Genomic DNA, 27533 nt, shown 5'->3' with positions numbered 1-27533 from the left:
CTGGCCAGCCTGAAATGCTCAGCTCGTGGGCTTGTCAGTGTCCTGGGCGAGCTGCCCAGCCCGTGTTTGGGCTGCTGGGTCCGTGCTGGGTCACCGATGAGCTCCAGGGTCCCCCAGGGCCACCTCCAGCCCCAGGGACGAGGGTGCTCATGGCAGGTAGCTGTGTGCCATCGTGTCCCGGGTGGAATGAGGGGGGGCAGGAAGCACCGAGGGCACGGGGTGTCCTTGCTGCTCAGAGCTGCTCCTGGGGGCTCTGCAGGGCTCGTGCTCTCACTTCCCCTCTGCACAAAGGCAGCCCGATTGAATCACTGCAGGTAAAATTAGCGCTGACACATGGGCGGGCAGGTGGCAAAACCCGGGCTGGGGAGCACGGTGGGCACGGGGCATGAGGGGGTCCCTGCAGGGCTGGGGGCACAACGGGGAGCCCAGGGCAGCTGCAGATCTGCTCGGGACCCCCGGGACACGGAGAGGTGACAAGGCCACGGGACAGGCAGGTGGGAGGTCACAGCAAGAGCTGAAACCCCCGGAGAGCCAGGGCTGGCAGGGGGGGATGGTGACCAGTGCCTGCTAAATTTAGACCCCACTGATGAAAAAAAAAAAAAAAAAAATTTTTTTTTTTTTTTTTAGGCTCCAAATTTAGCCGGATGCAGCTCCCAGTGAGCACCACTCCATCACGCTGCTGCCACTGCACCCCTTCAGCCCCGGCAGCCTGGAGTGGGCACTGCCTCCTTTAGTCCCCAGAGGGCCACACCCGGCCAGGGATGAGCCCAGGGAGCAGCTGAGGAGCTCATGACCATCTTTATTGGAGGCACAGCCCGGGTGTACACGGCAACACGCGCTACGCTACGGACACCACGCAGGCAACCACGGCTACACACACACACAGGGACACGGGGCTGAGCCCCGGGGTGCCCAGCTCGCAGGGACCCCCCTGCAGCACTGGCAGCAGCGCCCAGGGGCTCGCCTGGGGGTCTGCTTCCGTCCCACGCCCGTGGGGACTGGGCTGAACTGGGAGGCACTGGGGAGCGGGGGATGAAGGCCTCCCGTGCCCCTCATGGCTTGTTCCTCCCCGGAGCCAGGGACAGCTGGGGTGCAGGCCCAGCCCTGTGGGGCCCCTGGCCTCGGGACTTTTGCACCATCAGACTGGGGAGGTGGGAGCTGCAGCCCTGTTGGACCATGCCCTTGGCACTGTGGGGGCAGGCTGGAGCTGGGGCAGGGGCAGGGGGCAGCTCCTGGCCGTCAGAGGGGACACCTGGCTTGGAGCCTGGCAGTGCTGCTGGTGTGCCACCGTCCCACAGGGGTGGCCCTGGGCTCCCTGTGCCCTGCAGGACGTGGCTGGGCGTCCACCCCTGGATTTCAGCTGCTCTCCCCTGGCACTGAGGGTGCAGGCACGGGCACAGTGCCCTCCTGCTCCCCCAGCTCTGCCAGCCACAGCAGAGAGCCCAGGGCTGCTCTTTGCCCAGAGCCAGCACAGCGTGACGGGGGCAAGGAGCAGAAAACCACAGCCCTGGGGTAAAACCTGCCTGGAGGCTGAGTGGGCAGGGAAGCAGAACCAAACCTGCTGCCCCCGTGTGCTGCCATCCCACAGAGTGCCACCCTCCTGCAGGTGGCTGAGGTGGATTTGCACTCACTGTGAGGCACTGCTGCCCTTGGCAGTGGGCTGGGGAGATGGAGGCAGCTGGCTGGTGGCACCTGGGCTTTGTTTGGCCTTGCTCCTTCTTCTTTCACCTGGCTACTCACAAGCAGCTGCCCTGGGGGACAGGAGGAGGAGGAGGAGGAGGAGGAGGAGGAGGAGGAGGAGGAGAGGGTGGGTTTGCACACCGCGGTGACGCCTGCCTGTGCACACAGGTCACCAACAGGTCCCCTCCAGCCACTCTGAGCAGGGCTGGCAGCACTGCCTGGGGAGCTGCGGCATCAGCAGGGACTCAGTGGGCACTGGGGAGGACAGGGTGGCTCGTGCAGGGACGCAGAGGGGACAAGCAGGAGTTTTCCTGCCTGCAGTGACACCCACGGGGCACACCCAGGAGCCTCCAGCAGCCCAGGGGAGCAGCCTGAATTCAGGATGTGGCTGGAGCCTGCATGCAGGCCCACTGCTGGAGGCACTGGGTGACTGCAGAAGCAGCCAGCAGCCCTTCCCAGGGGCAGCCTTGGCAGCTCCTGGCTGCTGGGAGGGCATCCAGGCCACCACAAACTCTGTGCATTCATCTGTCTTCTGGTCCCTGTGCATCCTGGAGAGAATCTGCATCCCCTGCTCTGTCCATCCATGGGTGATGCCAGCAAAGCCTGCCTGTGCATCCCAGGGGGTGCAGGCAGCACCTGTGAGGCTTCTTGGCTTTGGAGAGGGCTGTGGGGAGAGCTGGCCCTACAGACAGGGAGGTGCAGCCACCCTGCCCCACTCCCTGGAGCACCAGGGGCAGCACCTGTCCCACAGGGAGAGCACAGCCTGGGAATGTGTAAAAGGTGCTGGGGACACCTCCAAGTGAGAAGAGTTTCTGGATGTGTGTCCCCAGGGTCTCCAGCCTCCAGGAGAGGCTGGCAGGCTTCAGGAGAGAGGAAAGTCCACGTGGAAGGAGGTGCCATGGAGGACAGCCAGCAGAGAAGGGAGGTGGTGTCTGTGTCCAATCTGGGCTCCTAAAAAGGTGGCCCCCAGAGTCCCTTTTTTGTCCAAAGTTTGCTAAATAAATACATAAATATGAACGCAAAGCCCAGAGCTGGGGCTGCTCCCCCCAAAATCCCTTTTTTTGCCATTTCCCTGTAAAAACACAGTCTCCTCCCACCCACCCCAGGCCTGTCCCTGTGCACTGTCTGTCCCCAGCCTGTCCCACAGCTCGTGGCTCACTGGGCTGGCAGCAATGGTTCTCTGCATCTCTCCCAAAGCCCACAGCACAGAGGTGAGGGGCTGAGATGGCTCCTCTGGGCTGAGGAAATAAATAATTCCTCCCATTGCAAGGGCTGGGGGACAAAGCCAGTGCACTGAGACATCAAGTGGTCTTCAGGAGGAGGATAAATAAATAAGTGGAGCTTCGTGCTGCCTCAGGAGCACATTCACTGGCAGCTTGGCTGGAGGGTATTTAAATAAAGGGGGGGAAAAAATCCCAGTCCTAGTGCTGCTCCAGCAAATGTGCTCACTGCACGCCAGCCTGCCTTCTCCCCTTCTTCCATCCCAGCTTCAGAGGATGCTTCTGTGGTCAGGAAGGAGCCTACGAGACCTTCCCAGGACAAATAATCCCCCGTGGGCTTGGAGGGGAAGTTTCTGTGCCCACCACGGGGTGGGGATTTGGGGAGCCTGCATCAGGCAGGTGGCTGGGATGCTCAGTGCTCCAGGCTGGGGGTCCTTGGGTGATGCTTTAATCCCGAGTTCTGCTCCTCCTCTTCAGGAAAAAGAAGCTGCTCTTCTGGGGGGGTCCCAGCAGCATGGGCACCTGGCTTTTATGTGTAATTTTGACCTACAAAGAAGTAGAAAAACCCAGCTCAGGAAGAGGGTCCTGAGCCCTCCCAGACACCCTCGAGCCCCAGGACCCTCAGGAGTGACCCCAAGAAGCTGGGAGCAGCTCAGCACCGGGGTGAAGAGCTCTGGAATCACAGCCAGGCAGTGCTGGGAATGCAAAAGGAGAAATGGCAGGGGACCCTGCTGCAGGTCCCACAGGGAGGAATGCTGCTGTGCCCAGCAGAAATGGGTGTGCCATGTGTGCAGGGCAAGGAGTCACAGCTGCTTGGGCTCTGAGGCCACCAACAGCAGGAGCAGCAGCCACCCCTAAACCCAGCTCCAGCCTCCCCTCAAACCCAGCTCCATCCTCCCTCCAAACCCAGCTCCATCCTCCCTCCAGATCCAGCTCCATCCTCCCTCCAAACCCAGCTCCATCCTCCCTCCAAACCCAGCTCCGTCCTCCCCCCAAACCCAGCTCCATCCTCCCTCCAGATCCAGCTCCATCCTCCCCCCAAACCCGGCTCCATCCTCCCTCCAAACCCAGCTCCATCCTCCCTCCAAACCCAGCTCCAGCCTCCCTCCAGATCCAGCTCCATCCTCCTCCCAAACCCAGCTCCATCCTCCCCCCTAACCCAGCTCCATCCTCCCTCCAAACCCAGCTCCATCCTCCCTCCAAACCTAGCTCCAGCCTCCCTCCAAACCCAGCTCCATCCTCCCTCCAGATCCAGCTCCATCCACCTCCCAAACCCAGCTCCATCCTCCTCCCAAACCCAGCTCCATCCTCCCTCCAAACCCAGCTCCATCCTCCCTCCAAACCCAGCTCCATCCTCCCTCCAAACCCAGCTCCATCCTCTTCCCAGACCCGGCTCCATCCTCCCTCCAAACCCAGCTCCATCCTCCTCCCAAACCCATCTCCATCCTCCCTCCAACCCCAGCTCCATCCTCCCCCCTAACCCAGCTCCATCCTCCTCCCAAACCCGGCTCCATCCTCCTCCCAAACCCAGCTCCATCCTCCTCCCAAACCCAGCTCCATCCTCCTCCCAAACCCAGCTCCATCCTCCCTCCAAACCCAGCTCCATCCTCCTCCCAAACCCAGCTCCATCCTCCTCCCAAACCCGGCTCCATCCTCCCTCCAAACCCAGCTCCATCCTCTCCCCAAACCCAGCTCCATCCTCCCTCCAAACCCAGCTCCATCCTCCTCCCAAACCCAGCTCCATCCTCCCTCCAAACCCAGCTCCATCCTCCTCCCAAACCCAGCTCCATCCTCCCCCCAAACCCAGCTCCATCCTCCTCCCAAACCCAGCTCCATCCTCCCCCAAACCCAGCAGCTCTGCCAGCAGGAGCCAAGGCTGTCCCAGCCTGCTGTGCTGCCACCCCCGCTGCCCATCCCCATGCCCCGCTGCCCATGCCAGCCCTGCCAGCCCCGCTGCCCCTCGCTGGCACTCACGGAGCAGGAGGGCTGCATCCAGGGCTCCCCATCCACCTGCATGGGCAGCAGCTTGCTCGTCCTGCAGGCACACAGAAGGGCAGGCGGTGACACGCGTGTCAGGTTTCGCCGCTGCTCGGGCGCTCGGTGTCAAGGGGACAAATGAAATACCTGATGACGACGGAGGAGCACTGCGCCAGTCTCTTCCCCGCACTCTTCAGCCCCGTGTAGATCTGCCCCATTTCCATGGCGCCTTCCAGCCCCACCACCTCCAGGAGATGATCGCTGAGGTCTGCAGGACACAGGGACTGAGCTGCTCCCCCATGCCCAGGTGTCCCCCTCCTTCTGCCCTCCCTGGACACCTCAGGGCCAGCACAGCAGGGCTGGTGGCACTGAGGGGATTTATCCTGATGTCCTCTGTGTCCTGAGGTGTTTCCAGCACTGGGCAATGCTGCTAGCCAAAATCTTTGGAGGAAAAGTCTGAAACAGCACCTGGACCTGCATGGTGCCAGCCCAGACCCCAGCAGCCCTTGCACTGTTTGTTTGCAGTGTATGAAGTGATGGCACCCTTGCCTGGGTGCCCTGGGGTGTGCAGCTCCCCAGAAGCCAGCAAACATGGCAGAATATCTGGTCAAATGCCAGGGTATGGCCTCTTGTCACAGCTCAGCCTGCTCTTCAGCAAGGCCACCTGACACTGGCACAGCTCTCTGCCCCGGGGTCCCCCTGCACACCCACCCCTATCAGCCCCGAGGAATCCCCTGAGCCTCCCATTCCCTCACCCACCCAGAGTGGGGCTGTCCCCAGGGCACCAACCCTGCTGTCCCCTGAGTCCCTTTGGGACTGGCTTGCCCTGAACCCACTCCCTGCTGCCACTGGCTCCTGCAGCAAGGAACAGTGACAGCCAGGGCTGTGACTCTGCTGCTCTGGGGGGCTGATTGCCAGCCCAGCCCCAGGCTGTGGGGGTGCTGGGTGCACAGCCCAGGCACTTTGTGTGTTTTGCTGTCTGCTTTCGACCCCACTGCTCCCCCTGGGCAGTGCTGCCAGCACCTGGGGCTGTCCCTGCCCACGGGGGTGGCCCTGGTGGCCTCAGCAGTGGGTGGGAGTGCCAGCTGGGCTCAGCTGCTGCTCCCAAACCCCACATCCAGGCTGGCAGCGCTGTGCTGGAGCCTGGCAAGGTGCTGACAAAAGCCCTTAGTGCCAGCTCTGCTGCTGGGCTCCAGCTCTTCCCCTGCCATACAGCAGGGTCACCCCAAAAAACACGGAGCTGATCCCAGCTCCTGCAGTGCTGCTGGCTGCCCAGGGCCCCTGTGCTGACCCCACACTCCCCTGGTGCCCCCCACTCACCCTGCACGCAGAACTTGAGCTCCTTGGCATCGGTGACCACCGTGCCTGGCACCTTCTCTGGCACCTTCTTGCCCAGCCTGTTGTAGCCACGCTGCTTCTTGGTCTCTCCCCAGAGGTTGGAGCCCCCGTACATGCTGGGGATGTTGAGCACAGCAATGCCCTCCAGGGATGTGTTGCTCAGGTCCAGCAGGGTCCCATCACACTGCCAGGTACATGGGGGGTGTCAGGGGGGAGCTGTGCCCACCACGGAGCCCCCTCCTCTCCCCAGCACAGAGTGACACTGGATGGTCTCCAGGGGACACTGGCAGCTCCAGAGTGGCCACAGCTGGAGATGCAAACACCCCCCTCACTTTTCCCTAGAATTATTGTCAGCTCCTTGTGCTGCTCTCCCCTCTGCTTCCACAGGAGTTTTGCCACAAGTCCAAAATGGCAGTTTCAAAAAAGGAAATTCCTGGAGGAGCACACACAAAACCTTGGCTAGACTCGGTGCTGTCACCCAAAACAGGAGGCAACACCACCTTGACCCTGAAACAGCTGCCACCCAAGGAGCTCCAGCACCTGCCTTCCCCCTTTTCCATCCAAACTGACTCCAAAGGACTGGAAAGTTTGGCTGCCCTAAATGTAGCTCAAACCAGTTTGTCTTCAAGTGTCATTTGGAAAGTAGAAAAAAGGCTGGAAGGAAATGAGGGGAAGGTGTCAGAGGGAAAAATGTCAGGTTTTGGAGAGCAAAGCACAGCACAGCACACAGAACTGGCATCCCAGGCTTCACTGTCATGCAGCAGGACTGCCTCAGCTGAAAATTCCCTGTAAAAGTTAAAATATCCATGGCCTGCAGCTTTCCCACAGAACTGAAAGCAACAGCCATGGAAATGCATTTCTTAACTTCAGATCTTCTCACGCTACCCAGACACGGATCCCCTTCCTAAATACCTCTGTGAAAGCAGCCACTTCTCCATCCAGCCTGAATTTTTAGAAAATATTCCTATTTTCCTTGAGGCATCTGCTCTTTACCTGCCACTCTGTGCTTCAGCAAATCCCAGCCCAGCTTTTTCCTTGCATTTTGGTGATGCAAAGGCACCTCTGCCCTCACTTCTTGTGCTGAGAGGAACGAATTGGGCTAATAAGCCCCTTCTGCTGCTCCAGTTCTGGCTGTTTTCCTTGAACAAAGGTCTGGAGCTCATTTTTCCCACCCCTCTGGCCCGTGCTGAGGAGAGCAGCCCCGTGTTTGAGGAGCTGGGCGCTCACACCTCCACGTGTCAGATCCTTCCTGCCTCCCCTGGTGCTGCAGGATCTTATTTTTAGCCTCACTTTGAAAGCAAAAAAGCAGGAATCTTCTGGTTTGGGAGGGAAGAGCTGTCTCTCCAAAGCTTGGAAAGGATGTTAATCCCTTCCTTCTCAATACATGGTGACGAGATTGTGATTTGTAGGAAGAGGAAAGAGCTCAAGGCTGGACAGACCTCGAGCATCATCCCCAGCCCTAGGCACCTTTCCCACCTGCCCAGCCTCGCTGGGATGGGGTGGAGGGAGCTGGCTGCCAGCAGTCAGGATGCTGGGATGCTGCAGGAGGCTGCTCCTGCCCACGCCTGCCCGGTGCTGGATCCTGCAGCAGAGCCCTCCCCACAAAGGGCCCTTTGAGCTGGGGCAGCTGACGGCGCTGGCAGCCAGGCTGCGAGGAGAGATTTGCAGCTGGGGGAAAAAGCAAATTCATTTCCAGGAGTTGTAGGGGGGAGCGAGTGCCAATTTCCAAAACAAAACTGCTATTTCTCTGCGAGGCTGACAGTTGCCTGGGAGCTGGAGGGAGGACAGGCGGCTGCTTTCAACTTCAAACGCTGGGGGATTAACCCTTTCCTGGCCGTGGGGCACACACTTGGTGGGGAGCACCCCAGAAGGAGCAGGGGGGCACCTCGTGCCCATCTCCAGCAGCAGTCAACTCCACAAACACGGACTTTGATCCACCCTGGGACAGCACAGCACGGACGGGGAAGGGGGTGGGATGGTTGTAATGCTGGTCCTGCCCCTTCCCACAAGTTCCCAAGGGTGCAGCTACACACCCCAGGCTTTGGGAAGGGAAGAAATTCCCTGTATAGAAGCAGGCATCAAAATCCCCCTGCCCGTGGCCACACATCTGCAGGGCCAGCTCTGCTCTGTGCCCACCACCAGCACCTCTTGCAAGCGTTATTTTCTCCCCTCACCCTCCAGCCTAAGTTATAAAAGGGTGGATTATCCAGAGATAGGGAGAGACGGAAGTTTACAGCCCAAATCCCCAGCACAGAGAAGTGACAGCACTCTTAGCAACCACGGGCCCTCCTCCCAGCTCTAATTAAAGGCTGTTTCCATGTCATCCAATGAGGGCTGGGAGCAGCTCAGAATTTACAGGGAGAATGTTCCAGGCATGCTCTCAAATACAGCTGGAAGTGGGGAATACAGGATTATTCTTCTGCCCACAGCTGGCTGCCTTTGTAGCAAGCACTGTGTGGTGGAATAAGCCAGCCACCCTGTCCTCCTGCCACAGTGTGGGGTCAAAGCCACGGTGGCACCCTCTCCTCAAACAGCTGAGGGGTCCATAGCTCCAAAAAGCCTTTGTGCCATGGCTAGAGCCAGGGACCACGCCAGGAAACCCACCTCAACCTCCACATAGTCGTGGAGCTTCTTGCAGGTGGCTGCAAAGGTCTCTGATGTCCCGAATTCGAAGTACCACAGCTTGTTCTTCATCCTGGGGCACAGAAATTTGTCACTATCCCACTTGGAAGCAGCATCTTGCCCCAGCCAGCAGCAGGAGGGGCTGCCAGAGACTGAAGGGAGCTGCTGTGAGGGGGACACGAGCCATGGATGAGGACACAAGCCATTGTGGAGAGGGACCACTGGCATGCTGGCCCTAGGGAGCTGTGGGGTGGGAGCAGGGTGTGGCTGGGGGCTGTCAGAGGGTGGCTCTGACACCCATCAGAGGGGGAAGACGGGGGTGCTGGGTGCTCCCTAGGCATGGGATGTGCTGTCAAGAGACACGGCACTCTCTGGAGGGGATGTCCCACGCCTCAGCAGCCTCAGCACCCTGCTGAGCAGCCCTGACCGCGGCTCATTCCCTGCATCAGCTGCTGAGCCAGGCTTTGAGGGGGAGCTGTGAGCTGGGAGAGGCTGTAATCCAAGAGGAAATGACTTGAGGGCATGCAGGGATTTTTCTTGCAGGTATTTCTAAAGCAGGAATGGGGGTCCCAGCCCCAGCTCCTGCTGCCACCACCCCATTTCCGTGCACCCTGAGCACAGCAGCAACGAGCTGCAGCCTGCCCTGCCCTCCCTGCCCGGCCTGCTCCTGCCTGTCCTGGAATTCCACACTAATTATGAAGCATGAATGAACCTAACTGGGTGTGTGGCTGACTTTGAGCAGCCTGCCACACGGCAGGGGACTCCAAGAAACACCCCAAACCCCCAGCACGCCTGCCTGGACCCCCACCCTGGCTGCTGCAGGCCCTGCCTGTCCCCTAAGGCTGGCCAAACACCAAACCCTCTGGCAAGGTGCATGGCAGTGGCAGGGGGTCCCCCCAGCCCCTCACCTGCTGTTGAATTTCTCAGGGTGCTTTTCTCTCATGATGTGGAAGCGGTGGGCGATGGAGGCGTCCTGTGGGGGACACACAGAGACATCAGAGGCACAGCACAGAAACAGGACCAGAGCCCACACCTTGTGCCTTGTGCGGGCACGGGCCAGGGGAGGGGTGCTCAGCTCCTCATGCTTGCCACTGGTCCCTGTGGCACAGTGACAGCGTGTCACTGAGGGTGGCACTGACGGCCCAGGGTGGTGGAGGGAGCCTCAGTCCCAAAGCTTGTTAGGGGAGACATAATTAGTGAGGCACTTGGCCTCCTTCCCTCATCACAGGGGCTCTGCATGGAGGGGATGATGAGAGGGGAGGAAAGGCATCCAATGGACACCCCAAAACCCTGCACCCCGAGAGCTGCCCTGGCAGGGTGGCAGCTCTCCTGGAACTCATCACAGCCTCTCCCTGTGCAGAGTGGGGGTGTCTGAGCCCAGCTCAGGAGCTGCCACCAAATGCCACCTGCACGAGCAGGAGCCAGTGTGAGGCCAGAAGCATCCTGCAGTGCTGCAGGTGAGTGACCCCTGCCATGGTGGCACCCCTGGGACAGGACAAAAATGCTGCAAGCCCCTGGGAAGAGAAGGGCTTTCCCCAAAACACTCTTGCTCTCAGGACTGACCCCCATGGCACGGGGCTGGCATCCTCCCCAAGCTCCCCAACCTCCCCAGGTCAGGAAAATGTGCTCTGTGTCCTTCAGGACCTTCATCAGACTGCCTCCTTCATAGCCTGGAAGGGAAAGAGGATGAAGGAGGATGAAGGGAGCACAGCCAAGCACTCGGGGGTGCTGCTATGGCACCTGGGTCCAAACACCAAAGCAGGGCTTTGCTGATATCTTGGCAGGTGGGGTGTCCTTGTCTTTGGCACCCCACACTTCCCTGAATCCTGTTTAAGCTCCTTTCACACTCATTCTTGCAACATTCCTGCTGGGAAGGTAGAGATCCCATACCTGCTTATGTACCTTGGTGCTGCCTTTATAAATAACAATAAAACCAGAAAAAAAAAAAAAAAACGAAACAAAAAAAAAACCAGGAGATGGAGGGAGGTTGGGAGAGTGAGCAAGGAGGAAGAGGGAGGGAGACACCAACTCCTGCCCCACGGAACTCACCACCCCAATGGAGAAGTAGTTGTTGATGATGGTGGATGGGACGGGGTCCCCGCTGGCCTCCCTGTCTGTGGGAATGATGTCGATCTGCCAGCGGTCCAGCATCACCTCTGTGCTGTGCTCTATGTCCTTCAGCACCTTCATCAGGTTGCCTCCTTCGTAGCCTGGAAGGGATGAAGGATGAAGGAGGATGAGGGGGAGCACGGCCGTGTCCTAGCCAGTGCCAAGCACTCGGGGGTGCTGCTGTGGCACGTTCTTGAGCAGTGGCAGAGATCCTGGCTCATGGCAGGGCTCTCCAAATGGAAAAGCTTGGGCATGAACTGGCCTTGGAGGGTTCTGAAAGCAGCAGCTGCTCTTTTTGGAAGGCGTTAGAGGCTTCGAAGCAGCTCTGAACTGCATGCCAGGAGCCCGGGAGCCCTCCCTCCCCTGGGGATGGCCGTGCTGGAGGTTCCCCAGGGCCGGCCATGCCCTGGGCGCTGCTGGCCCCTCCTCACCTCCTCCCCAGCGCAGGCACCGAGCGAGGTCATTGCCCGTTCCCAGGGGCAGGACGGCCACCGGGGGGTGCTTCACCAGGTTCGCCTTGTCTGCAGTTCAAGGGACAAGAGAGGGTGGGGCTGGCAGGGCTCATCCCCTGCTGCCCTCCATGTCCCTCCTCAGCCAGCAGCCTGGAATGATGCTGCCGGCAGGATCACCACCCCACTTTGCCTGGGGGATCCGTGGCAGATCTCCCAGGATGGAGGTGGTGATGCTGAGCAGGAGCACAGCTGTGCCTCGCTCACCTATGCAGTCCAGGATCCAGCCCACCGTGCCGTCCCCTCCGCAGGCCAGCACACGGAAATCCGGCGTGTCCCGAAAGAAGTTCAGCCTGGGGAAAGCCAGGAGAGAGCAGGGGTGACTGGCTGGGAGAGCAGGGCCCGGTGGGGGGGGGCAGAGGACCCCCTGCAGCAGCTCCATACCCTGGCGTGGGCCCGCCCCGGTCCAGGTTGTACACTTGGCGTGGGTTGAGCAGGTAGTGAAACTTCCGGAGCACCCTGGGAAGGGAGAGAGTCAGGGATGCCAGGAAGGCGATTCCCACACCAGGAGGGGCAGCTGCTCCCAGGCAGGACCCCACCTACCTCTCCCCTTGCCTTCCTCCACTCTTGGGGTTCACAAACACGAGGAGCGGGTGCGTCCCGGGCTGAGGGCTGATCTGGGGGGCACAAAAGGCAGCTGTGAATCCCTCAGCTGTGCAGTTCGGTGGCAGAGCTCACCTGCAGCACCCAGAACCTACCTGCAGCCCCTGCCCATCCACCGTGGTGGAGTTGAACTTGAAGGCCTGGCTGTCCTCGGGGCTGGTGCTGGCAGGGGAGTCGCTCTCCGAGCGCCGGCAGTGGGACTGCCTGTCCTTTGGGGAACCAAGGCCTGGATGCCCACGCTGCCCGAGAGGCAGTGCCAGCAGCCAGGGGAGGCACAGCAGTGCCCTGTCACTGGCAGCGAGGAGGGGGACACCCACCAGGGCAAAGGGGGACACTTACCAGGACAACGGGGCAGATGGAGGATGGGAGCAAGATGTGGTCCCGCAGAGGGCCCCCATCACACTCTGGCTTCACGTGGGAGGCACACTTGTTGTGGAGCTGCAGGGGTGGGAGGAAGGGATGTGGAGCAGAGGACAGCTGCCCTCCCCTGAGCAGGAGCCCAGCCTGGCGACGCAGGCACTGTGGGTGTGCCCCAGCCCTGGGTACTCACCGTGATTTGGCACCAGACACAGTGCAGGCCAGTGATGCCCTGGTAGCACTTGATGCTCTTGTGACATCTGTCACACTTGGCAGGTGAGTTGCCCTCGATCCAGGTGTGCTGCATCACCTGCAAGGCACGGGGACACCGTGGCACAGCACCCACTGACCCACAGGGCCCTCCCTCCTGCTAAGGGTGTCCATCAGGATTTTGGAAGGTTGTCCTGCAGGGATGCTGCTGATCCAAACCTCTGTAGTGCCACAGCAAATCTTGGAGCTGGGGGTCGTGTGGGTGCCTGGGGACTGGGCATGGGGTGCATCCTGCAAGGCCTGGATGCTGGGAGTGCCCATGAGCTGCTGCCCAGGATGTGAGGGCAAAACCCAGGGGAAGAAGCCATGGGGAAGCAGAGCAGGAGACCAAGGAGCCAGGACACCCAGTGGCTCAGAAATGCAGCAGCTGCCTACTCACAGTTGTGTTTTTCTTGGATTTAACGTAGGTGCTGATGCAGGAAGCAATGTCTTTGGACACACACCTCTCGTGGACCGTGTACTTGCAGACTGGCGAGAGACAAAAACCACAGAGCCACAGACTCATTCAGGTTTGAAAAGCCCTGTCACACCTTTCAGTCCAGCTGTTACCCCAACACCAGCAGGGCACCGCTGCCCCGAGTGCCACCAAGAAAGGGGTCAGCACCACTGCCCCCTCCCCACCAGCCTGCAGCACCCACGGGGCTCAGCCCTAGCAGGGACCAACCCTCGCAGCCCAGGGCCCCAGTGGATGTGGCAGTGTGGCAGTGCAGCGTTCTGGCGAGGCTGCAGCACTCACAGGAGCAGCAGAGGCCCTGCTTGCGCACGCCCAGCAGCATGGTGCGGCAGAAGTTGCAGTAGGCAGGCTTCTTGAAGTGCTTCAGCCTCCAGGCATGCTGCCCGTCGTCCTTCACGTTCTGCAGGGCAAGAGAGTGGAGGGTGGAGGTCACTGCAGAGTCCCAGCACCCTCAGCCCATCATTTTAATCAATTTTTCCTCCCCTGAAAACCCCATGGTGTTTCTGGGAGTTTGCTCCTGAGGGGATCATGGGCTCCCCCTATTCCCCTTCTCTCTTGGAGCTCCCCCTGCCACTGCACCCCCTGGGCATGTCCAGCTCCCAGAGACCTTGGCACAGCCCAGCCACAGGGAAGATCCTGGCAGCTGACAGAAAGGTGACTTCACATTTGGGGCCAAGCCACCACTGCCACCATGGGGTGACAAAAGCACAAACCTCTTCATCTGGGGCCAGGCATGAGTGCTTTGCAGGAGCCAGTTAACATTCCCTGCTTTCTTGATTTTTCCTGCCAGAAATCCTGTCCCCCCACCCCACCTCTCCAGGGGAACCATGGGCACCATGAGCAAAACCATCTTTCCCTGCAAATTATTACCTGATGGCCAGGGATGCACTTGAAAGAAATGAAGACCAAAAGGATGAAAAAACAAGACAGAGAAATAAAGGGGGTGCCAACAACCCCACCTTTGCTCTTTAAGCCTCACTCTACACGAGGAGATGCCATTTTAGGAATCTAAGATGCAGGAGGGATGCTCCTGGCAGAGGGGCCCTTCCTCAGGGGCTGGGGCAAGGGGCAGCTGTGACTGTGACCTACTCATCTTATGTTTTGATTAAAGGTTCATCCAGCTGGAGAGCACTGCAATAGCAAGGAGCAAGCCCAGCCTGCTTGAGCACAGCAGCTCAAAAATGAACTTGGAAAGATTTGGGGGGTGAAGGGGGCAGGGTGGGGGTGTCAGCAGGGGCTGGGGGACAATGTGGGGCTGTGTGAGTGCGTGGTGGGTTGCTGGGGGTAGGCTGGAGCTCAGGGACACTCACAGTCTCCATCCCCAGCAGGACCAGCAAGGGGATGGTGGTCATGCCACCGCGGATCCACTCCTCCAGCGTCACCGTCCCGTCGTGGTTGTAATCGATCTCCTCCATCATGGCCTTCAAGATCTGCAGGGGGGCACAGACGTGGTGGGTGACAGTGATGCCACCCAGGGCCTGGCTGAGAGCCCCTGCAGCCCCCAGCACTCACAGGCTTCAGCTCGGTGGAGTCCCACTCCAGGTACTCGGCCACGTGCACCATCTGGTTGATGATGCGGTCCAGCTCCTGAGCAACACAGAGAGCAGAGCCCGGCGTGAGGGATGGCTCCAGGCACGAGCACAGTGTCCACCCCCAGACCCCAAAGTCTGCATTCCCAGATGCCCAAGGCTACCCCAGTCCCACCCACACAGGAGGGGCAGCAACATCCCAGTCCTCAGTGGGTGCTCCTTCTTTTTCCAGGGCCTTCTGCTCTGAAAACCAGCAAGAAAATCTGTAATGGGTTTTCCTCGAGAAGAACTATCCTGATAAACCAGATTTTATTTGCAGCAGGTTTCATGGCCAATACCCAAAGAACAAAGAGAAAACATCATAGGAGAAGGAGCTGTGCATGATTTCTTTCTTCCCTGAAATACCACGACCTGATGTAGTGCTACAGTTCTTGGTGGGTGGATTTTTTTCCTAGCTCCTGCTGGATACCATGTGATTCCCCAGCTCTGCATTCCAGCTGCTGCTTTCCTCCTCCCTTCCCATATCCCTGCCCCTTTGTGGAGCCCCCCAGCAGGGCAGTGGGCAGGTTTCCAGCCCCCTGAGCAGCCCTGCTCCCTGTGCCAAGGGAAGGCTCACCGAGCTGTCCAGCAGGCCATTTCCATCGGTGTCGTAGAGGCGAAACATAACTGCAGGGAGGAGAGAAGCTGCTGATAATGAGAGCCCAGCCCCAGGCACCCAGGGCTGCCCCAGACACCCTGTTCCAGGCTGCTGGAGCTTCAGGGTGGGAGCAGCACCGTGCTGGCTCAGCCAGGCTGAGATGTGACCCAGGGCTGTGCAGAATCACTGCCCTTGGGCAGACACTGCTGAGCACGCCCTGCATGTCCCTGCCCACTGCAGGTGGCTGCTGGCACCCCCTGGCACGGCCACTCATCCCTTGGGCTGCCCACTGGTATCTCCAGGAGGGAGAAATAGAACTGTATTCATGGAATCACAGAATCATTTAGGTTGGAAAAGCCCTCTAAGATCATCACGTCCAACCATTGACCAGCACAAAGATAGAAATGTCCCACATCTCCAGGGCTTTGAAATACCTCCAGGGATGGTGACTTCACCACTGCCCTGGACAGCCTGGTCAGTGCTTGACTACCCATTTGGGGAAGAAATGTTCCTGACTATCCAATCTGAACCTCCCCTAGTGTAGCTTGTGGCCATTCCTTCTTGTCCTGTCACTGGATTTGTCCATGCAAACGTCCACACAAGCAGTAAAGACCCAGGAAGGAGAGAAGGGGATGCAGAGGGGTTTTCCCAAGAGGACAGGAGCAGCCAGACCCCCCTGCAGGCGCCACCTGAGCCCCTGGTCCCCCTCCCCACGGCGTGAGCCCAGGGGGACACTTACACTCCAGCTTGTCTTCTGCTCGTCCCCTCTCCAGCAGGGACAGGTAGCACACAATGTCCTTCAGGTGCACCACCTGGGCCACGGGGGTGGGAGGAGGAGGAGGGGTGGCCTTCAGGGAGCTGGAGCCTTTCCTCAGGCTGAAGGGCAACCTCTTCTCCACGCTCCTCGTGCCTGTGGGCAGGGAGAGAGCCACACGCAGGGATGACATTGGAGCAGGAATGTCACCAGGTGGGACGTGGGGACTCTGGGAGGGACCCATTTGGTGTGGGACTGAGTGACACCACAGGGCCAGGGCTGGGACACAGAGGGGACACAGGAATGGGCATTAGAAGGGCACTTGGGGCTGGGTGCCATCACAGGCTCAGGGCTGGGCAGTGCCACTCAGTCCTTGGGGTGCAGACTCCTGTAGCACTCACATTCTGTGAAAATTCCCTTCACCCAGGATTTTTCTCCTGGGAAGCTGAGAAGCCTCAGAGAAAAAGAAAACAATTCTTATCTCATTTGCTTCTCCTGTGTTGTGCTCATGTGGAATGTGTTTGGAGATTGTTTACCCACAGGTGATTGTTCCAGTGGATTCTGCTGGGAGTTGTTTTCACTCTTTGGCCAATCAGGGCCAGGCTGTGTCAGGACTCCGGAGAGAGTCACGAGTTTCATTATTATCTTTTTAGCCTTCAGTAAATATCCTTTCTGTATTCTTTAGTACAGTATTCTTTAATATAATATAGATCATAAAATAATAAATCAGCCTTCTGAGAACATGGAGTCAGATTCATCATTCCTCCCTGCCACGGGGGTCCTCACAAATACAAGACTGCCACACCTCCATCACTGCAGCTGTGGGCAGGACGGGCAGCTGGAGCCCAAGGAAACGTGTCCTGGTGGGAACAAGCACCCACCAGAGGAGGGAGAAGCTCAGTGGGCAGCAGGGCAGCTTGCCAGGGTGCCAGGACAGCCCACGCTCACTGGTGCCCGTGCCAATGGCAGGAGGGATGCTCCTGGAAAAGGAGCCCTTCCTCGGGGGCTGGCAGGGGCTGGGGAAGGGGCAGCTGTGACCCTCTGCCCCATCTCCCCCTCCCTACAAGATGCTGCCAGGTAATTGAGACACCGACTGATGGGGGCTCTGTGGGATGGGATCTGTAGCTCAAGTTTGCCAGCAAAGGTGTCAAGAAGCCAGGAACCCATTGAGTTTGGGAGGTCACTGCCACCACGCTGGGGACTTGAGCAGAACCTGGGGAGGGCTTGTCACTGCCCCAGTCCCCCTGTGCAGCCCCAGCCAAGCTCACCTGGTGACTGAGGGCTGAGCAGGGACACGGAGGAGATCTTGGAGGAGCCCGAGGAGTTGTGGGCAGAGGTGGTGCCAGTGGTGGATTTCTGGGAGGACGACCTGGACCAGCTGGGGGAGGCATTGGGGATCGAAGCCAGGGTGAGGGATGCTGGCTGGGGCTCAGCTGTGTTGCTGTGGCAGCCCTTGGGCTCGGGAGTGTGTCGTCCCAGAGCACTTCGAAGGCTTTTCCCATTGATCCCTGCAAGCAGACACGCCCAAGGGCAGTGTGACACCAGGGTGTCCATGCCCCTTGCTGCAGGAACTGGTGCTGGCTGCTTGCCCTGGGTGCTCTCTGCTAGCCTCGTGCCTCTCTGCCCTGGCATCCCAGCCCCAGGGCTCTCTGAGGGGCACCAGAGGTGGCTCCTCACCCTCCTGCCCAGCCCAGCAGTGCTCACAGCCCTGGGTGATGGACAGAGCAGGCAGGGAGGATGTGCTCCTCATCACCAGCCAGAACACCAGCTCTCCCTTTCCCTTTGCAATTTATAGTCCTTTCAGCAGATGTCTCCACGAGCCACGAATCCACCCGGGAAGGGCTGGAGGCAGAGCTGGTGCCTGGCACACACAGCCTGCTCTGGGGGCAGCTAGTGCAGGGTGGTGCTTGCACCAGCACCTGTGACAGAGGCACAGGCCACCTCAGCCTGCACAGAGATGCTGACAGAGTGACTCAGGCTCTGACTGTGCAGAGGAAAGGGCAGGTGCCATTGCCTCCTGGAGAAATCCCTCCCTGGAGCTGCACAGGGCCTTGGCAACCCATCCCACAGATGGGGTTGTCTATATGCCACCCCCATCAGGTGCCACCCCCTTCAGGTGCCACCCCTGCAGGTGCCACCCCCCAACCTCCGTTCCTGTGGGCAGTGTGGGAGCAAGCCCGGCGTGCTGAGGTGCCCCGTGCCCAGCTGGGTGGCAGGGCTGGCTCACCCAGGGTGCTGGGCTGTGCCACTCCAGGGCTCTGCTGCTGGCTCTCGGGGGAGGCCTGGCAGATCTTACGCTTGAAGGAAGTGAAGAGGTGCTGGCAGAGCTCCTCAGGCACATCAGCCTCCAGGTAGGTCTTCATGAAGAGGCAGAAGCCCTCGTAGTCGATGGGCTGGGGAGCAGAGAGAGGAGGAGGAGGAGGATGGAGGTGCCCCAGGTCACCATGAGGGTGCAGAGCTGCCAGTGGGGCTGCATGCCCTGGGCCCCCCATCAGCTGCAGAGCCCTCCCCAAAAGTGCTGCTTTCCCAAATCCAGTGGCTGCAGTAACCTGAAGGGACCCAGAGGCAGCAGGGCCAGAAGTGCCCAGTGCCAGTGGCTGGGCCAGGTGAGCAGGGCTGGCAGCAGGGACAGAGCCAGGGCAGGAGCTGGGGGAGTGGCAGGGAAGGGCAGAGCAGTGGAACTTTCCAGCCCAGCCCCATGGGGATATCCTCCTCCTAGGACTCTGTGCCCACTCCTCCCCTGCTGGGCATTGCCATTGTGTGAGGCAATGACTCCTCCATGGCTTTTGTGGCCCCAGCTGGAGTGAGGGTCCTGTGGTGCCCTGGAATAACAAGGTACCTTTGTGCCCCTCCCCTGCATGTTCAGCCCACTGATTTTTTTCTCATTTTGCCTTGATTCCAGTGATTACAGCTCTGTCCTGCTGGCACACCAACAGGTTCCTCTGAAAGCACCACTTGGAAAAAACAATCCCAGCCTTCTTTGGAGGAGAGCAAGAGGGCACAGAGCTGTCCCGTCCCCATGCTGGCCAAGTCATTTGCTTTTAGGGGGAGAGTAAATCCCTCCCAGATTGTTCCTGGCAAGGCAATGCCACCCAAAAGCAGGGAGGGGTGGGATGGCCGTGCAGCGGGCGCGGTCTGGGGATGGCCAAGGAATCAAGTCCTGGGTGCAAACTGGGGAGAGCTGGGGGCCAGCAGGCAGCCCTGGCTCCTCCTGGCTGCTCCCAGCGGGGGGAGCTGGGCTGGGGGAGCTGTGGGGGCTGGCAGCTGCCAGCAGCACGGGGCACAGGGCCGTACCTGTTCGGGGTTGTACCTCGAGAGGACGCCGTCCCCATTGAACTCCTCCAGAACATCCTTCAGCTTCTTGGTGGAGTCTGGGGAGACAAAGGCACCCTGCTGAGCATGGCCCCGCTGGGCTGCCCCTGTCACCCACCAGCAGGGTGGTGCAGAGGGGTTTAGCTGCTGCATGTGCAGTTTCTGGATCCTTCCATGCCTGGAAGAGGCCAGCCATGCCCTGCTTCCCCTTCCACCTTCAGAGGGCAGGGCAGATATGGAAAGCTGGCCTGGGAGCTTTACATACACAGAGAACTTCCTCCTGCCAGTATGAAAATAAACACAGACCCAGAACAAAGCAAGGAAGGCGTGATCACACTCCAGTCCCAGCTGCTCTGGTGTGCTGAGCACGCCCTGCATGTCCCTGCCCACTGCAGGTGGCTGCTGGCACCCCTGGCACGGCCACTCATCCCTTGGGCTGCCCACTGGTATCTCCAGGAGGGAGAAATAGAACTGTATTCATAGAATCACAGAATCATTTAGGTTGGAAAAGCCCTCTAAGATCATCACGTCCAACCATTGACCAGCACAAAGATAGAAATGTCCCACATCTCCAGGGCTTTGAAATACCTCCAGGGATGGTGACTTCACCACTGCCCTGGACAGCCTGGTCAGTGCTTGACTACAGTTCTGGGGAAGAAATGTTCCTGACTATGCAATCTGAACCTCCCCTAGTGTAGCCTGTGGCCATTCCTTCTTGTCCTGTCACTGGATTTGTCCATGCAAACTTCCACACAAGCAGTAAAGACACTCTGGCTGAGTGTCCTTAAGGCTGGAGTGTCTGGAGGGACATTCATCATTTCAAGGCAGGAAAAAAAGGGGAAAAGCAGAAAAAAAGATCAAGGTGAGTGAACATTCAGCCCTCACCTTCACACACCTCCCTGGACATGTGCAATTAAAAGGTTCTCAGACACACCAGCCTTGTTAATTAGTGGGAAATCCTCTCTCCACGTGGGGGCTGTGCTGGCTCTGATCCCCCCAGCCCTCTGCAGGGGACAGAACCTGGCACTGGACCACAGCTGTCTGGGGCACTCAAGGAGAGGGATCCTGGCCCTCTCAGAGGAGCCCCAAATCTCATTCCCCAGCCCACGCTGAGCCATCCTACAGGGGAGAAGGCAGCTGCCCCTGCTGCAGCCTTGCTGGCCACACTTTGGTTAGTGAAACTAAGATGCCATCAGTGTTCTGAGTCCAGCGTTACAGATGGTGTTCCATGGTCTGGGATTCAGGAAAGCAAAGCCCATCATCCTCCAGAAAGGCAGAATGAGAGGCAGAGAGGGACACTGCCAGCAGCCCTGCCTGAGTCTGTGGCTGGTGGGCAGGAGCACGGCCCCACTGGGGACCATGAGGAACCTGTCCCCAGCCTCACCTTCTGATGTGCAGTGTCCCCAAGGACAGCCTCACAGAGCTCACCGTGTCCCCTCTGGCTCTCAGTTGCTCACCCCAGGGCCATGCCAATTCTGCAAAGCAGCACCTTTGTGATTTTGCACCCCTTCTCCCTCCACCCTGTGGTTTTCCTGCTCTACCCTGCTCTGCTCTCAGCACCTTCACGAGCTGCACCGCTTCTCCATCCCCTGCTGCAAAAAGCACGCCCACACTCCAGCTCTCTGGCAGGCAGGACCTCAAAGACCTGGTTTTGGACCTCTGGGCTTCACCCAGGCTCTGTTTCCAGCTTCTCCCAGCTCCAGGACCCCTTTGGTGCTGCTGCAAATCTCCTTTCCTCGGCAGCAGCCGCAGCACAGCGCTGCTCTGCAAAAGCACTAAGGAAAATTACCGCAGAGGGCTGGCAGCCCAAAGCACGCTGTGGAGCAGCTCTGTGTGTTTGGGAAAAGCCAGTCTGCTTTCCTGGTTGGCATTTCACTCTGCTAGGAACGTGGGAGCCGGCCGCCTTCAGACGGACTGAGCCCAGCTCACGTGTGCAGCCCCCAAAGCTCCGCTCAATCCAGGCAGCCACGGGACCCCAGCCAGCCAGGCTGAGGGGTCAGGGGCTTTCCCAAAATCTTAAGGAATCACCCAGTTTTCCAGGAGGACACTAAGGAAAGGCAGGACAAAAATCCAGCACAGATCAAGAGGATTTCTGAGCTCATCCAAGCCGCTCTCCTCGTCCCGGGGTACTCACAGTCCGTGTACTGCTGGAGCTGGGCAAACTCGGCGGGGCTGAGCGAGATCCACATGCCATCACTCATCTTTGGGCAGCAGGGGCACGGCAGGGGCCGCCAGCCACTGCGTCGGTGCCAGCCTCAGTGCCACAGGTCCCAGGCAGAGCTCGGTCACATCGGCGCGGCGCGGGGCACGGGCGGCTCTGGCACTGCTGGCATGGCTCTGCTGAGCCTGTGGGGAACCAGCCCAGAGCTTCGGGGCACTGCTCAGCGCCTTTCTGCCTGCAGGGCACAGACAGAGAGAGGAGGGGGTCAGCAGGAGGCAGAGACGGGGTCCTGCTGTCCCTGGGGTGTGTGAGCAGTGGAAATGGGGTGCCAGGGTGCTCTGCCCCACTGCAGATGTGGGGGATCAGAGCAGAGCCTGTGGGCTGCAGTGAGGAGGACACAGGGCACCTCACTGGTGACATTCTCAGGGCTTGGTGGCCCTGGGGAAGCTCCTCTGCCAGCCACAACTCTCCCTGGCCAGAGGATGTGGCTGGCAGAGGTCGAGCAAATACCTTGGGCAGGGAAAGGAACTTGTCACCCCCAGCATTTCCCAGGGGAACCCAGCAAGGGGAGCAGAAGGAAGGGCAGGACTATTTAAAGAAGATGCAAAAACTGGAGGCAGGGAATGCAAGAGAGTAGAAACTTCCAGTGTACTCCTGCACCTCTGAAGCTGGTGTTTACTTCCAGAGAATCATTGTAAATGAAAATCTATAGTCAAAACCTATGCAAGGGAAAAACCTGTGCCACAGATAAACCCTGACCAAAGGGCCCTCTCCAGCCCGCCCATTTATAGGCTTTTTTAGTCTTTTTCATTTAACCAAATTGGTCATCAGGCAAAGGGCAGCATTTGGAGGAGGTGGTTGCTCTCCAAGGAGTTTGATCTCCATTTTAGGGCTGTTTCCCTGCTAAATGTTGGCTCCCAGTTTCCACCAGCCTAAGCTGATGGACTGGAGAAAGCAGAGCAAGGATGAGCTGGGAAAGACCACAGGACCTGGAATGATGCTTGGGGAGCACCCACATCCCCCAGCTGGATGCACCTTTCCATTCACAGAAAAACACCTTTGATTAAGAGGAACAAGTAATTTTGGGGAGCCCTCAGGTCCCACGTGCCACACCAACCCCACACAGGGTCCCTAGGGACAGTCACACATGGGGGTGCACCAGGAGCAGTCACTTAGCCCCCCATCCTCAGGATTTCACCCACATTTCTGTACTAACGCTATTCTGGCTGTGTATTCAGCTGCTGAAAACGCTGAGATGGTTCCAGGGGCAAAGCCTGGTGCTGGCAGAGAAGGAGCAAACCCTCCTTGGGGCAGTGAGGAACACGGTGACCCCTGAGGAAACAGCACGGGGCTGAGATCTGCCTGGATGGCTGCCAAGGGGTTCTCCAGCTGCAGGGAGTGACTGCACACGGAGAGGAGCCCACCAAACCCTGGCTAGAGCTCAGTGGCACAGCCCTCCTAGTGCTGCTCAGTTCTTTCCTCCTGGAAGGACAAAGCCACTGGGCTCTTGTTCCATGGCCTGGGAGTTCTTGGTTGCCTCTGAGGCTCCCTGCAGGGCTGTGGGGCTTGGGGACCCCAGCAGATGCTTGGGGACCCCAGCAGATCCTGTTCCTGCCCAGGGGCTGAGCGAGGGCTGTCCCAGCACAGGGAGCAGTGCCCTCACTGCCCTGCCCTGCGGCATTCCTGGTGGGATAACACACAGTCCTGGGGGAAATCTCACCTTCCCACCCTCCCCGGGGCCCTGCAGCCCCACGGAACCTCACCCCAGCCTGTGACTATCCCAGCTCGTCCTGGCAGCTCTGTGCCACCAGCTGGGGACAGGCTGGACACGGCAGTGCTGTGGCTAGGGAAGAGCAACCCAATGTCTTCCCACAGTGGCTTTGCTTTTGTGGGGATCTTCATCGTGCTGAAAGCACAAGCAAGGACGCGGTGTTTGCTCCTGCCCTGGATGAGGGGTTTATCCCAAAGCACTTCCAAGGCTGGTCCGGAAAAGCTCAGTCTGTAAGAAATGCCCAGGAACACACACAGACTCCGTGTTTCCTGGCACACAAGCTGTTTGATTTGATCAGAACCTCTTTTTTATCCTAAACTTATCCAAGGAGAGGCTGAGAGTGCAGAACTAGCTAGAAGAAAAGGCAAAGGGGGGGAGCTGGCTGGCTCCAGCTCCCTGGAGAATTTTGGGGGCACTGAGGGCAGCAAAAATATCCCTGGCTTCTTTTAACGGCGGGTGATGGGGTGGCACAAAGCTCCAGAAGGAAAGCAAAGCACAGCTAATTGGGCCATCCCAAGGGGCTTTCCCCCAGCAATTGCTGGAATAACAAATGCCACTCCTGGCACGTCAGCCTCGGATTTCAGGAAGGGCAGGAAAAAGCCTCCTCAGGAATCCAGCTGCTCCTCGTTTGGCCGCCCTCTGAATTGTCAGCGGCAAATTATGTTCTATTAAATCAAATTTGCCTCTCTCTAAAAATAGCTCCCTACTAGTGTTACAAATAACACCGGATTACCCTGCCTGGAGGCGCTCACCGGGCACGGCCCCTCTGCTCTCCCCTCCCTGCTCCCTGGGCACCGGCCTGGCATCACTCAGGGCTGGGGAGGACGGGCAGGGGGGACCCTGGGGCCTCCCAGAGCTTCCCGCGGGAGCAAGCAGTGCTGGAGCTCTGGGGAGCTGCGTGGGACCTCCTTCCATCTCCTCCAGGGATGGAGGAGGTGCTGCTGGGAGCATCCATGGGCACAGCTCCGTGGGAGCCAGGGCCATGTAGGGCCTGAAATACATCAGCCAGGCTGGAGTTAGCCACGGGCCAGCCCCCTGTGGGAAGTGGAGCCTGGACATGTGGCAGGACCAAGCCACAGGTCCTTGTCCCTAACAAAGGGCTGTCCGTGTTATTCGGGGATGGGGAATCCCAGGAGCAGCAATGGGATGGCAGAGGAGCTGTTTTCCCAGGCACACGTCCCTGTCTGGAGCCTCTTCAGCAGCCCCCAGGCCCAGTGCAGCTCCTCATCCCACAGCACAGTGCTCTGGGCACACCGTGGCACCGGGAGACCGTGTTCCACTGCCACCCACCTGGTCCCTCAGGGCCACAGCTGCTGATGGGCACCAGCTCTGCCCACGCTGGGGCACAGAACCAGACACAACGGGCTGGCAGCCTCCAGGTGCTGGCAGAGCCTCCAGCCTCCCATCAGCCTCACAGGAACGCGTGCATGGGGCTGCAGCACCTGCCCTGCAGGAGATTTCTGCTCCGCTCGCCCTTTGGGAAGGAAAACCATCATCTCCTCGAGCTGCAGGAGGTGGCACGAGGAGGCAAGGCTGCTGCTGAGCACACACACACACGTGCAGAGGCTGTGGCTCCCTGGCAGCACTGCACCATGCTGGGCTGGTCCCTGCTCCCTGCCCGGGCCTGCAGAAGCCACAGTCACGTGCCACATCTCCTGGGGCAGAAGCGTGGCAGGTCCCTGCAGGAATGGCATTTTCCAGGCCTCCCCCACCATCTTTTGGAAAGATCAGCCTATTTTCGTGTTGGATGGGGAGAGGCCCCTGAGGCGGTGGGTGGAGTATAAATCCCTCCTGTCCCACTGCAGCAAACAAACCCCAACCAAGTCACGCTCAAACTATTTTCTGCAGCGACAGGAGAAGGCGCTTTCCTGCATTGTGCCAGCCCGGGAGGACACTCGGGATTGGCTTTTTCCATTCTCCAAACCTGTTGCTGTCTACACATTCCCCTGACCCTTTGACCATCACCCACACAGAGCAAGGCACGCTGTCCAGGTACCCCATGCCAGCTTTGCTCAGGAGGCCGAGCACCCTCGTGGCACCAGGGTGACACAAGGCGCTGGCAGGGGTGCCCAGAGCATCCGTGCTCTCCCCCTCAGTGACACAGGGACAGGTGGGTGGCTGTAGCCAGCTCTCCAGCCCCAGGGCTGGGCTGTGGCTGTACCAGCTCCCAGCTGGCTGCTGGGAGAGCTCGGCTCAACCTTGTGACAGCGGGGACCCAGCACAGCCTCCCTTGGAACTCGCCCACCAGCCAGGGCCAGCACAGCTCATACCCCAGAGACACCAACAACTTCCTGACTTACTGCTGTTGGATTTTTAGAGAATAATTTTGCTGGCTGAGTTCAGAGCAGACTGGATCTGAGCCTGGATACCTTTGGAGCAAGACCCTTCCCTCTGCCATCGCCCCTGCAGGTCCCAGTCAAACCAGACCCTGTCTCATGGAAAAGCCCTTTCCCTCTCCAGACAGGGCAGCAAATGCTGGGCCTGCAGCCTAAGGACCCGGATCCACCCCAGGATCCCACCTCCATCACCTTGCACATGTAAGCCCAGGACTCCAGGACACCTACAAACCTGTCAGATGGCAGCCCTGGCTCTCTGTCCCTGCAGGAATCCTATGGCCACGAGTCCCGTGGGTTACAACCACACCTTGTGCAGGATAACGCTGCTTCCTGGTACCTGTGAAAGGCATTCTCCCCTTTCATCCCCAACACAACCTGCAGAACAAGTCACATCCAGCCCCCTTGCACGGGCCAGCCACACCAGCGCCGCCTCAGCCCTGCCAAAGCCTTCCAAAGCCAACGGCCCCGGCAGTTTTGACTTAACAAGAAAGGCACTAACGAGCTTTTCCAGCCTGGCAACACACAGGAACAGCTGGATCGGGCTGTTCTTCTGCCCTGCCAAAGGACGGGTGGTTTTATAGGCAGCCTGAGAACCAACACACGCTGAGACACCAGTGAAGGTGGTGTAGGGCTGTGTAGGGTGCTGTAGGGTGCTGTAGGGTGCTGTACCCCCCGGGCTGCTTTAGGGGCTGGTTGCCATCCTCCTGAGCCTGCAGACAAGGCTACGCTGCCCTCTCTCCACCCCTCGGGAAGCTTCCTCAGGAGTGGAGCCACACAGGGGGATCCCCGATCGCAAACCCCAGCACTGCCCCACTGCTCCAGCGCCGGCACCGCTCCCGGAGCCGCCGGGGAAGGGCTCAGGGCTGGCCCGGGGAAGGGCTCAGGGCTGGCCGGGAAAGGGCTCAGGGCTGGCCCGGGGAAGGGCTCAGGGCTGGCCCGGGAAGGGCTCAGGGCTGGCCAGGAAAGGGCTCAGGGCTGGCCCGGGAAGGGCTCAGGGCTGGCCCGGGAAGGGCTCAGGGCTGGCCCGGGAAGGGCTCAGGGCTGGCCAGGAAAGGGCTCAGGGCTGGCCCGGGGAAGGGCTCAGGGCTGGCCCGGGAAGGGCTCAGGGCTGGCCCGGGAAGGGCTCAGGGCTGGCCAGGAAAGGGCTCAGGGCTGGCCCGGGGAAGGGCTCAGGGCTGGCCCGGGAAGGGCTCAGGGCTGGCCAGGAAAGGGCTCAGGGCTGGCCCGGGAAGGGCTCAGGGCTGGCCAGGAAAGGGCTCAGGGCTGGCCCGGGGAAGGGCTCAGGGCTGGCCCGGGAAGGGCTCAGGGCTGGCCCGGGAAGGGCTCAGGGCTGGCCCTGGCTCCCAGGGCAGCACACGGGGATCGATGTGCGCTGCCCAGCCGCTCCCGCGTGGGGTGGGGATCCCGAGCGGATCGGGGGGTTACCCTCGACCGAAAGGGGTGAACCCACAGGCGCTGCCGCCTCCCCCGCCCAGCCCCGCGTCCCCCCGCCGCTGTCCCCTTACTTGGCGGCGGCAGCGCGGTGCCATCGGCGGGACCGGCCGGGGCGCTCCGGCGGCGGCGGCGGCTCCGGGACCGGCGATGCCCGGCAGGGCTGCTCAGCCCGGCGGTTCCGGGACCGGCGGTACCGGGCTGGGTTGCTCAGCCCGGCGGTTCCGGGGCTGGCAGCTCCGGGCAGGGTTGCTCAGCCCGGCGGTTCCGGGCTGGCGGTGCCGGCAGCGCTGCTCAGCCCGGCGCTCCCGCGGCGGGGCGGGGATGGGGATGGGGATGCGAACGGGCCCGGCCCGCCCCGCCGCTCCGCCCGCCTCCGCCGGCACCGGGAGCGGGAGGAGGACGAAGAGGAGGAGGAGGAGTTGTTGGAGGGAAGAGCCCGGCGGCCCCGACCGCGCCCCCG

The 27533-nt window shown here is 60.0% G+C and overlaps 1 protein-coding gene across 5 annotated transcripts; it reads right to left on the bottom strand.

Annotated features, from left to right (window-relative positions):
* Positions 1 to 779: 779 nt before the first annotated feature.
* Positions 780 to 27533, bottom strand: LOC135309594 (diacylglycerol kinase beta-like). Of its 5 annotated transcripts, none has more exons than XM_064435711.1 (25): positions 27145 to 27533; positions 21506 to 21767; positions 19354 to 19430; positions 18356 to 18452; positions 17328 to 17567; positions 16045 to 16215; positions 15285 to 15334; positions 14652 to 14726; positions 14450 to 14569; positions 13422 to 13539; positions 13065 to 13153; positions 12609 to 12725; positions 12398 to 12496; positions 12154 to 12267; positions 11999 to 12072; positions 11840 to 11914; positions 11663 to 11748; positions 11378 to 11467; positions 10887 to 11047; positions 9746 to 9810; positions 8820 to 8910; positions 6198 to 6399; positions 5025 to 5145; positions 4875 to 4935; positions 780 to 3446 (listed from the first exon to the last, which is right to left on the bottom strand). In XM_064435711.1, exons 2-25 carry the CDS (start codon positions 21570 to 21572, stop codon positions 3348 to 3350), a joined length of 2559 nt encoding a protein of 852 aa, XP_064291781.1. In that variant the 5' UTR covers positions 21573 to 21767; positions 27145 to 27533; the 3' UTR covers positions 780 to 3347. The 5 variants fall into 5 exon arrangements, with proteins under 5 accessions (XP_064291781.1, XP_064291780.1, XP_064291782.1 ...); XM_064435710.1 differs by having other exon boundaries at positions 18287 to 18452; positions 27145 to 27531; XM_064435712.1 differs by lacking the exon at positions 27145 to 27533 and having other exon boundaries at positions 18287 to 18452; positions 19370 to 19430; positions 21506 to 21584.

This window comes from Passer domesticus, chromosome 11, assembly GCF_036417665.1.
Source record: "Passer domesticus isolate bPasDom1 chromosome 11, bPasDom1.hap1, whole genome shotgun sequence".
Classification (NCBI taxonomy): Eukaryota; Metazoa; Chordata; class Aves; order Passeriformes; family Passeridae; genus Passer; species Passer domesticus.
Note: the sequence above shows the minus strand (reverse complement) of the source record. Positions and strands in the feature narration are given on the sequence as shown.